Here is an 11768-nt window from a genome sequence, read left to right on the forward strand (position 1 = left end):
TGAAGTCCTCAATAGTGATTTATTAAATTAGTTGCTTTATAAAACATTGCAGATGTCGTAATTGTTAACATAACAATTTGCCCAACTGTAGGAACTGTTGCAGTTTGCTAAGCAAGTTTTTTTTTTTTTAAAATGAAAGAAAATGGCTGAGTCGTGAAAGATCTACCACAACCCGTGAGAGACCAAAAGGAAGTCTTGGTTTTTTACACTTAAACCAGGCAATTAACTGTTAAAGAATACCCAACCCATACAGCTGCATTAGTAGAAATTTAGATGAATGGAAACTAAACTTCATACTCAAGACACACATTTTCTTTTTTTTTTTTCCTTCAAATAAGCAACTCTTCCCTTGTCCTGACCCACCACGTGTTCTGTCTAGATGTCAAGCTTTGAAGTAGCAGGTGTCCCGGGTGATGCGTTTCCAGGTGCAGTACCCTTGCGCTGAAGTTTGCAGTTCCCCTTCACAATGTACTGAAACCCTCAAGCTCTAACTTAAGACAAAGCAATTGTAATACTAAGTGCACACCACGCCCTTGCTGCAAACTGCTTTTGTTCATCAAACAAGTCACTCAAGGAGGTACAGTTAAGGCCGTATCGCTGAACTGTGCTGGTACTAATACTTTGCCATGTTGAAATTCATTTCCAATTTAGAGGCTGTTACTACAAAATCAAATAGCAACAGTTACCATTATCAGAAATCGGGGGTTTTAACTGCAATTTACATAGCTTTTAAATGTCTTCATTCTAACCCCCCCTGACCCCAGAACAGGAAGCCCAGTGCTTTCGCACCGACCCGTCAAGAGTTAAACCACCAGCACAGAGATACTGAAATTCTGATTGTAGCATTTTGGCAGAATTTAAAGGAAGAAAAGTTGTGCTACATGTTTAAGGGATTATGGGCAACAGAAAGACAACAGAAAGGGCGATAAATGTCACATGAAGTCTTCAAAGTCTTGTACGTATTCTCCATCGTATCCTCCATAATCAGCCAGGTCATCTTTCATAGTAGCCTTTAAACCACCTCCAGGCACAACACCTTTTTTCTTCTTTTTGGCTTTATTCTGCTTGAAAAGGAAGAGCATGTTTACTTTGAAACCCACAGTAATTTGTCACTACTCTAATTAGAGTAAGGCCACGCCTTTGGGTATGAGCACTCGCATACCCATGCAGCAAGCGCACTGTTGCCAATAATTTCTACCCCTGCATTTCATCCCACAACACAATCCCGTCAAAGGAGAGCCGGGACATCGCAGGTGTCCCGCAGCTCCCTGCATCACACACTTGCCAACGTTCTGTCATTCATCCTATCTTACCTAGACTCTAAACAAGGAGAATCACGAAGTAAATGCAGAGTCTAGTGTTTAGTTTTGTGGAATTACCAATTTAATTAAGGAATTTAATGTGGCTTTTATCACCATAATGGCTGAATGTCCTCCTTAAAAAAAAAAACAAGCCAAACCCAGAAGTCCTAAACAAACTTTACAGAACATTTCACAGTAAAGCTCTTCCTTACTGGAGCGGCGTACATGTAGCTTTTAGTGGTTGACCAAAGTAATTTGCATGAAAAGCCAGGAGAGAAGAGTATAAAAATAGGAAGTACATGTATTTTTCATTTTAAACTTGTTTGGTTCAACAAGTCACAGGCTCTTCGCCAGAGTGCAGTTCATATTAAAGAAACAGTTTATCATGTTTGCCAAACTCCAGACTTAAACCATCAACACTGGACATGAAGTTTTGCATCAAGGTGCTTCACTCATGCCCAGGGAGTTAGAACTGGCATCACAGAAGAGCACCTGCCACTGGAACAGCTTGTGTCCAAGAGGTTTCCCATTTCACAAGTTACCGCTCGCATTGACCACACTCTGCCAGTTTCCTAACAATCCTCCAGTTTGATTTCAAACATACCAAACAAGCTGCACTGCTAGTCATATTTTCTGCTTGACTTCGTTGCTAATGATTCAGTTCATCACTGAACTCCAACCCACCTCGAGTTTTAACACAGATGTATGCTATAAAACACCGTGTTTCGCATCACATAAGCATCGGTTAACCTGTTAACATCACTTTTTAAAACGTACTCTTCCTTGCCTAGGCAGTTATTGCTCCTTTAGTTTGCCTGGCAGCGTAAAAATCCCAGTTATCTGCTATTCAAAATCCCAAACTTTAGCAAATATTTAAGTTATTCCATAGATCGGTATTATATTGACATTTAACTCTAAATGAGACTGGCTTCTGTTTTCAAGATACGGGTGTAAGCCATTGAACTCCAAGACGGCATAAAAGGGAACAAGGTCAGCATGCAAGTAACATTTCTGTAAATTAATCAAGGTTTTGCCTGTGATCTCTAGATTCAGTCAACTCCTGATTACCTCGCACGGTGAAGAGGATTTAACGCTAAACCAGTATCCAAGGTTATCACGTCATCTCCTGCTACTACCTCTAACAAAGCCAGCAGTTCAAGTCAGCAAGACCTACTCCCATTTCCCCAGTTAGCACCTCCGGCGGGTATCATTACTGCAGCAGAAGCGGGTAGAGGTCTTTCTTACCTTTTCTTGTTTTTGTTTTTCACTGCATAGTACTGTCAAAGTATTTGTGATCTTTTTCAAATCATCAACTTCCACTACATCAGGGAAAAAAAAAAAAAGATTCCTCATCAATATTGTTCTTAGAAGGCAGTTAAATAATCTGACATCAACATTCTCCAAAAACTAGAAATAAACAGTAGTAGTAAGTACGGGCAAGTACTTGATTTAAATGAGCAAAATACAGACTGGGTAATTCTGGTCCTTATAATCACAATTACTGTTGTAATTACCACAGATGGTCCCTAGTACCCAGCTTGAATGCTGCAGAAGGTAAAACTTGCAAATTAAAGAGTTAGTGAACACAAAAGTCTTAATGAGGAGGCATTTGAACAGTAAAATATGGATCCAGTAGAATACAGTAAAACATATCAAAAGGAGCAGTGGATTAACAATAAATTATTAACAATAAATGGTCCAAGAGGTTGCGAGTCCTTCATTTTTGAAGATCTGGAATCCATTTGAAATGTAAGTTGCCAGCTGCGGTCAGCAGCGTGACTGTACTTATACAGCACTGAACAGTATGGGGTTACCGCTTCACTGATGGACAACACGTGTACGGTACAGGAAAAGATCTCAAGCAATGAATTCACCAAGTACTTCAGCCTACCAGAGCCATGGAAAAAAATTAGTTTAAGTTGGTTTTATCTTGATATAGTTACGTGTTGAATTCCAGAACAATTTATTTTGCAGTCCCAGAATTACACAAACTCAATTTTATAATGGTTCCCTTCCAAAGGAGCTACTCCAGTTATCTGGCTCAGAGAATTTGTTTTATTATTATTATTTTAGCAATGGCTTCAAGAAAAACATGCAAGACTTAGATCAGCATAAAAATTCACAGTTTTTAAAAGGACTGTCTCTGACTGACATGCTGAAAGAGTAACTCTTGTACAAGCACACAATCCATAATAATGTTTGTGGGAATGGAATCAGATACTAGTCAGTGAAACAGATTAGTGCTTCATTTAGTATAAATGACATCGATCAGTCTCAGTTTAACGTTACTATAACAGCATGTTTTCAACTTCAACTCCATTGCAGTTTTGTAGCAGTGTATTCTAGGATATCTTTCACTTAACTTACATGAAATACATACGTCTCGAACTAATGCTTCCAAAAAACCGGCATAATGTAATGATTTTTCATACTGTGTAATTTTCTCTTTTAGTAGTTTGCCAAATTCCGTAAAGTCATCTTTTGAAGAGGGATTCATGGCATCTATTCCACAAGTGTTATTTACACCTGCATGGAAAGACAGAGGCATTATAGAAAACATTAGCTGTGATCCCTAAAAGATGACACCAGAGGAAACAAGTGACCTCGCTGACATTCAGCTCCTTGCCTCCGTGAAGCTTTACAAAACCAAAGTTGGGGTTTGCTCACTCTCTCCCCCGGCTTCTGCCACACAACAGCTAACGGCCCGAGTTACCAGCCTGTACGGAAAGAGACTTGGCTGCAAAGCTCACTAATTCGAACCAGCTATTCCTGTTCTCTGGAGCAACATGCACTATGTGAAGCCCCTTTCCCCTTAAGTAAGGAAGTCCCGTCTTGAGCTCCTAAGTGCACAATTTAGTTGGTTCTTTGCAACTGCATTCAATGCACCGCCCCCCCAAGGCACTGTACGCGTTCAGAAGACTCGCAAAGCAGAATTTGCACTGAGTAATAAGCTGTATAATTCACTATAATCAAGGAAACACGCTTTCATGTCTGAAGAATGCTGCTGTGAATCAGTATCTTTGCTAGTTTAAAGCACAAAACCAGAATGATCTGCTTGAAGTCTGCTTTGTCTACGCCGGGAAACAGGCTCATTCCACTAACTTAACTGGCTTTCTCACCACCCAGCTTGTTACGCAGATTGCCTGAAGTAAAGCGTGCGTGAGTTACCCTGTGCCACACTCATCCAAAGCCTCATTAAATCCATGCTGTAAAGCACCTCAGAACATTAAAAGACAGCACTTTTTTCTTTTTACACACTCGTCTTTTTACCAGAAGTACCAATACACTGGAAGATGTAGTCAGCCGTCTTTTTCCTATGACCTCCTACCATGACACGTTAAGAAAAAGCACCTTCTGGGCTAAAGATGTTTTTGTGGTTCCTGCAATTAGTCCTTCGCACCAGGACATGCCGCCAGTAGCTTGAATCTAAACCCCTCTTCACTCTCAGTAACACAACCTGCATGTGCTCCGACAGTCAAATCCTGCTCGGCTCTTTTCGCAGGGTATCCACACCTAACACAGTTTCATTTAGAGGACACCGCTTTTGTGATGCTCCAGCTGCATCGACTTGCTTGACTCGGGCACAGCACACTTACCAAATGTTTCTTTTGCTAACTCAAGGTCTGACTCCTCTTGCAATTTCTTTAGTCGTAGTTTGTCTGCTAACTGTTCTTCTGGTGTAAGTTCTTTGTGTTCCTCTGGTGCCTCTAACTGAATTAAAAAACACGTATACAGGGAGAACATTATATCCCTTACCCTTGAGCAGAGGTAGTACAAGAAATCGTGTTTTTTCCAGTGCCACTTGAATAGCTTACTTCCGCCTGAAGTCAATACACCTCAAGCATGTACAAACCTGAAAACCACCCCAATACCGTATAACAAAGCCACCTTGTTTAAGAAACTGTTCATTTTACATGAAGTAGGAAGAAACGCCTTAGTTCCAAGTTTCACAACTGCATGTTTTATCATGAGCTGCACATAAAAGAAACAGCGATAAGCATTATTTCAGTAACCTGGTTAAACTACAGAGAAATTAAAGCTAACATCCCCCAGATGTTATTAAGTGCAAGACTTAAGTTTGTTTTGTCAGAATAGTCCAGGTCTTTACTGGTCTTGTTCAACCTCAAAAAAAAAAATCACACCTGCCCTCTAAATTTTATGAGTCCCGGAAGGAAAAAGGAGTTACCCTTTTTTTAAGCTCCTCTTGCTTTTTCTTCTGTAGCTTTTCTTTTTCTTTTATTTTTTCTGCTATTTTCTTTTTTTCTGAAACTTTTGGTTCTGTAAAACATTGAACAATACAGCTCTCAAGAGGTCTAGTGATTTTTTTTTTCTCAGCGACTACAGAAACACTAATCAAAGAGAAAGCCACAGAGCTCCATTACTGGAATCTGAACACAGAGAGAGTTAAGAGACATGCTTTGTCAAAAACAAAACTGACCCTATTTGGAAAGTCGTTTTGATTCTTCAGATACACTCAAGACAAAACCAGTGTCTCTTCTGATACTGCATACAGAGCCATGTATTCCTCTTAAGTCTTACCTTGCTTTATCTCTGTCTCCTTTACTTCCTCCTCTTCCTCCTCATCATCCCAGTTATCCTAGAAAATATGTTTTAATTAAGGTTCTTTTACAGATACTTTCTACTTGCTTAAGTAACAAATACGAAGAACAGTAGCTTACATATAACCTCTCTGAATGCTCACGCATCCATTAATCTTACGTATTGGAGTGAGGAAGTGGGGAGGAAGTCACGGGAGCTGTACAAGGGCGCTGCTTTTGGGAGTTGACCAAGATGTTTCAGGAGCGGTTCTTACCATGAGAAAGGCAGCTTTTATTCAAAGAATCAGAAAGCTCATGTCAATATAGTTAGAAAAGCAAGATCACAAACAGTCACACCAACACCCACAGTAAAACATGAGTTTATTATCCTTGTATTACACTTTACAAGACACTGGAACGTCATCGGATGCACACATGTAATGCAGCCACCGCTGGAAACAGACAACTCAGCTGAAACCATTTTAAACCAGAACACGCTGTTGCCACCACCAAGAGACCCATTCCTGCCAAGATGCCCACTCCCCACAGCTGAGCGACACCGGCGTGCCCCTCTCCCCTGTGCTGGGAAAAGCATTCGAGCGGCTGCACGTGGAACTGGGATGCACGGGTGAACACTGACCCCGACCTGCGGCCGACACATGGCGCAGCAGACATGGCCGTGCTGCGGGAGCAGGGAAAGCAGCAGTAAGCAGGCAGAGAAGAATGCAGGGGGCCCACTTTAGGCAGGAATACCAACTTTTAACAGTCACGAGACCACATTTTGGACCAGTTTTTGACCAACAACTACTTCTTTTTTAATAAGCAAAGCAGCTATTAAAAGACTCTTCCCACAAACAAATCTCCAACAGCTGTCAGGTTCCTGAGTGTTTCAAACAGCCTCAGCTGTGGCATTGGCAGTAACTCTGCCTCCAGTTTTCACCTTTAGCATGTTCAGAATTCGGGGTGGTCCTCAGCCACCGCGCTGCACGCCTCACCATCAGCCATCACCCACGGCCCTCCTTCCTTTCAGAGCCACCGTCTCCCACTCGGCACAGCCGCTGTCCTGCGCCCAGGCAGATGATCCCTGGTTCAGAGCACTATGTATGGTTCAACCCAATACTGAGGAAGCATCGTTTTCTACAGAACCGACCTGCTGATGTCATCTGCAACCTTTGCCAGCAGTAATTCCGCCGTTTCTTCCTGACATTTGTCTGGGTAAGACTTATGGGAACGTATGTTCTTGTCCTAATGCCACTGCAAATTCAAGCGGATGGCCTCCGCATGGAAATCAATGCTCTAAAATTGATCTGAAGTTACATCATGCAGTACTCGGCATGTACACACCAGAAGTTAAAGCCAAGAAATCTCACAGGAATCTAATTTTAGGCACCTGTTTCAACTCAGCTTGCAAGCTTAAGAGATTACATTGGACAAGACCTAGTTTATGCAAAAATCACGTATACTCTCAGTACAACATTATAGGTAAGCTTAAAAACCATAAATCCCAAATTTTGTGAGTTCCACCTCACAACAGTAATGCAAGCAACCATGCAAGGTATTTATTAATTTTTAAGGGCTGCTACTGGCATGGCAAAATAAAAAGACATTGGCGGAAGAACTCAGTATTTCAGTGCGATGTGCTGAGCCAAGCAAGGAAGACACCCGAGTTCATCTACCAGCTCACTCAAGTTAATTGGCACTTGTAAGGGATTGAGCTTCCCTTCCACATTCCAAGAAGCTGACTTGAATTTGGAGCAGCATTATTTTGGCTCATATCTAATTAAGAGTTTGTTACACCCACTTCTTAAATAGCTCTTTTCATTACTGCTGTATAAAGCTTGCTGCCTTATCCCTTGCCCTGTCCTTCACAGACGGATTTTAAAATCAGGTATTTTATGGTGCAAAATCCCAGGGGAAGGGCACCCTGTCCGTTACGTAAAGGTACTCACGGGATTGAAGGAAACTACTGCATGTCATTATTACATTTGGGAGCCTTAACAGAGGGTACGTGGGCAAGGACTTCCCCGCGATGACAGACGCGCTCCTTCCCCACGGCAGACCACGTCCCTGCTAGCCATGCCCGCACAGGGACAGTGCACGATGGCACTTGTCGCTTGCAAAGCTGAGATGATAAAGCAACGTAAAAAAAGCAGACTCTTCGGCGGGCAGTGTGACTGCCTGCCGTCTGGCCCAGCTGCCCCCTGAGCTCTTAGGTGGAATTTAAGATCTCAACTTTCACCGAAGGGATCGTCGACTGCTGGGAGCCTACCCACAGCCCCACCAGCAGAACGAGGCTGCTGGAACCGGGGCAACCGCCAGCTCAGCGTCATCGGAGGAACCCTGCTGGTAGGGCAACCTGCGAGACATTGCCATCTGAGGATTCACTCTTCAGCCTGGTGTGCTAAGATATGCCGGTCTCCCAGCTGTGCTGAATACTGTCTCACTCTTTCCCAGCTTTTTTTTTTTTAAACAGCAATAGAACATGATTAATACATTGGGCAGGGGTTTTTGTTTTTTTCACTGGGGGGGGGTGGTGGTGGTGGTGGTCAGGGGGAGCATCCAAATATACACCTATTTCTGTGGTTTATAAATTTCAGTGAACTCTCTTGGAGGAAAAGGAAATTGCCTTAGAGCTCTATCTTTGCACTGATACTAAGTAATTCAAAGAGGACATCTTTATTCCAAAGTATTTCAACAATACTTATTTATGCATACTTAACTAAAATAAGGCTACTGAAAACATCTTCCATGTCATGTAAATAAACCCTTGATGAGAGCAGCTCTCTTACAATTTCACACGCTCCTTAAACATACGATAATGCACATTATTCCCCCCCACACCCAGAAGACGTGACTGGACAGAGACAGGTACTCCAGCATTTTGATTCCCAGCTAAACCTGAATGCTCTCCTTCGAAGAGAAGTGACTGTGCCGTGCCAAAGGCTGTCGCCTGGATGGTAACACGCACTGTTCCCAGTTTTGGCTTTGCAAGCACAGAATTGCCCAAGAGTAAACAGATGAAAATTCCTTGGCAGGAGGCTGGTCTTCTGGGAAACCTGCGTTCTGGGGAACACTGGAGAGTAGTTTTGTTACTGATAAAGATGCTAATTTTAAACCTGGGGAAGTCAAAGTTTCCTGAACTTAACAGTTATTTTAAGTTCATTACTAAAAAACCCTCCAACATAAACTACAGAATCTGAATGTATAAAACACATTCCAAAGTATGAAATACCAATCTGAAGACAAACTCATGGTCAGAAAACACTCTGTGCTTCTATTTCAGACCACGTCATCTTTCTTAGGTGGGTACCTCCCCAAGGTAACTGAATTGGCCTTGCCAACGAGGTACCTCAAGCCAAAGCAACCACCTCCCCAGCTCAGTTCTGTCATCTTTTGTGTTTATAACAGGAAGAGCAAATCAAAGTAAAATAAAACAGCTTGCTTTGCTGGACTGGTCCTTCTCTCTAGATGCAGCTCCAGTACGAAAACCATAATCCCTCAGAAAGAGTTAAGTGGTTGCATTCTTACCCCATGTGGGAAAACTTTGTTCCTTTATTAAAACAGCCACAGAAAGCACAGGTGTCTTCCAGAGAGTAACACTTCAGAGTCCAGTTCTCCTGGACACATTCTATCCTAGCAGAAAAGTTTCTCACTTTCAAAGGAAGGAGGAAAAGCAAGCCCCATGGAGACAATGAGTCTAAGATACACGTGTATATATACACATATACATATATAAATTTTTTATATATATATATGCATAGTGTTACCTCCTAACCACACTCCTTACAATTGACTGTGGCTTCTGTATACAGAGATACCTTTACTTATTTTGCCTGCTGAAATGTGACACCTATGATAACTATAGGGTGTGGGTGTTATTAAATTTAAGAAGGAAAATGGACAGCCTGTAACCTACAAAAATTTGTTACTACTTTTTTTTTTTTAAAAAGAGGATGAACTACTTTTTTCATACTATTTGTAAAAAGAATACCACCCTAAGCTCCAAGGACAACTGCGTTGGTGTTTTTCAGAGATTCTGGTAACACAGCAGCCTAAATAACAAAGCCAGCCAGTCCTCACCCAGTAAGCAGCAATACTCTAGAAGGCGCCATGCTTGTGACCGTACTATAGCGACCAAGTCACCTCCTGAGGTTGTCTGCTACAGTATTGCAGCAGCTCGATTTGAAACAAAAAGGTCTTTTTCAGTTGACCTACTTCCATTCCTTACATTCATCAAGCATGCTGCTCCTATGTTCCCTGACATCATTTTGCTTACTGTCCGTACGAATGTGGAGCAAACGGAGGTTTCTGTGGCATCCCCCATTCAGTCACCCCGCCTCGCTAAGGGACAGCTGGAACCAAGCAGGACAAAACAAGCTTTTAAGGAAGGGCTGCTTTCACAAGCATCAGAAATGAACATCCGCACATTTTAATACCGATTCCATGCAGCCATCGCCCTTTGAAACACAGGAAAAATCTGTTCCAAGTAGTGCCTTAAGTAAACATATTTTAAGCGATCTGGGCACTACTAAACCTGAAACCGCACAGTAAGGCTGCTGTGCTTTCAGCTGCGGCAGTGGGGCCTGGGGGGTGTGGGGTGTGTGAAGAAGTAGGAAAAAGGGGAGGAAAAGACATGCTGCTACGAGACAGAAGTCCCTGGTCAATAGCAGAAGCACGAATACAGCACTGCTCTCATTAAACCCCATCCTAATGTCTCACCCAGCGCACCATACTCAAAACTACGAATCCGAACGGCTACAGAAAGCCAGGGGAAACTAGCCGGCCACGGGAAAGCGCCCAGAAGCCTGGCGAGCAGCTGGGAAGCAGCAGGTGGATCCCCCAGAGAACAGGAGACGCCTCCTCAGGCTTGAAAAGCGTCTGTCTGTCTGTCTGTCTTTCCCTCCCCTGGAAGACCCAACGCAGCGGGAACGAAGGGCGGGCAGGAACGCCGGCTCCGAGCGGGGATTAGGGGGCACGGGGCAGAGGCAGCCTCGATTTCCACTTGGCACGCTGACCTGTCATCCGGAACCGGCCGCTGCCCCTTCGCGGCACCAACGCCCCAGAGCCGTCTCCAGGCAGGCGGAGCCGCCGAGACCCGCGCAGACCCCCGCCGCCTCCCCGAGGGCCCGGCCCGGCCGCGGACACGCGCGCTCCCCCTCGCCCCGGGCCAGCGCGTCACCACCGGAGACGCGTGAATGCAGCCGGCCCGACGGGTCCGGCCCACCCGGCGGGAGGTTTCCCCACCCGCCGCCCGGGCCGCCCCTGCCCCGGGCCGGGCCGCGCCGCCGCGGGCCCGCGTCCCCCGCACACGCGGCACCATATGGCAGCGGCCCGCGGCGGGCCCGGCCCGCTCCCCGCCGCCCCCGGGCCGCGGCCAGCCGGCGGGGCCGGCCCCGAGGCCAGGCCAGGCCAGGCCAGGCCGCGCCGCGAGGGCCCTGCGCGGGCCCGCCCGGCCGCACCTTCACGTCGTCCTCCTCATCCTCGCCGGCCCAGCGGTCTCCGGCCACTCCCGGCACCAGCCGCTTCGCCACCGGCTCCACCACCTCGAAGCTGTCGGCGTCTGTGGGGGAGAGGAGAGCGGGTGAGCGGGCGGGCGGGCGGGGGGCGCCGGCGGGGCGCGGCGGCCGCCACCTACCCCACGAATCCGCCGCCTCCGCCGCCATCTTCCCCGCCGAGCCGCGACCGCCGGCGCTCCGCAGCAGGGACGGTGAGGCGGCCACGCCAGAGCGGCCCCAGCCAGCGCCGCGCGCGGGGCACGCCGGGACGGCGGCGGACTGCCGGGGCCGCGCCCCGCCCGCCGACCGTGCGCGCTCCCCCGCCCCCCGAGCTCCGCCCACCGCGGGGCGGGGCGGGCCGTGAGGGGGCGGCGGCCGGCGCGGCGGGAGGGCCGAGGGCGATCCCTGGCGGGCGGGCGGGGAGCAGGCGGCGG

General features: G+C 46.0%; 1 protein-coding gene across 2 annotated transcripts; it reads right to left on the reverse strand.

Moving 5' to 3' along the window:
* On the reverse strand, positions 1-11502 carry EIF3J (eukaryotic translation initiation factor 3 subunit J). 2 transcript variants are annotated; one of them, XM_059823957.1, is made up of 8 exons: positions 11475-11502; positions 11299-11399; positions 5841-5898; positions 5488-5579; positions 4898-5012; positions 3669-3827; positions 2547-2620; positions 1-1061 (listed from the first exon to the last, which is right to left on the reverse strand). In XM_059823957.1, the coding sequence occupies exons 1-8, from the start codon at positions 11500-11502 to the stop codon at positions 933-935; spliced, it is 756 nt and encodes a 251-aa protein (XP_059679940.1). In that variant the 3' UTR covers positions 1-932. The 2 variants fall into 2 exon arrangements, with proteins under 2 accessions (XP_059679940.1, XP_059679939.1); XM_059823956.1 differs by having other exon boundaries at positions 1-1064.
* Positions 11503-11768: the final 266 nt, after the last annotated feature.

Source organism: Gavia stellata, chromosome 13, assembly GCF_030936135.1.
Source record: "Gavia stellata isolate bGavSte3 chromosome 13, bGavSte3.hap2, whole genome shotgun sequence".
Classification (NCBI taxonomy): Eukaryota; Metazoa; Chordata; class Aves; order Gaviiformes; family Gaviidae; genus Gavia; species Gavia stellata.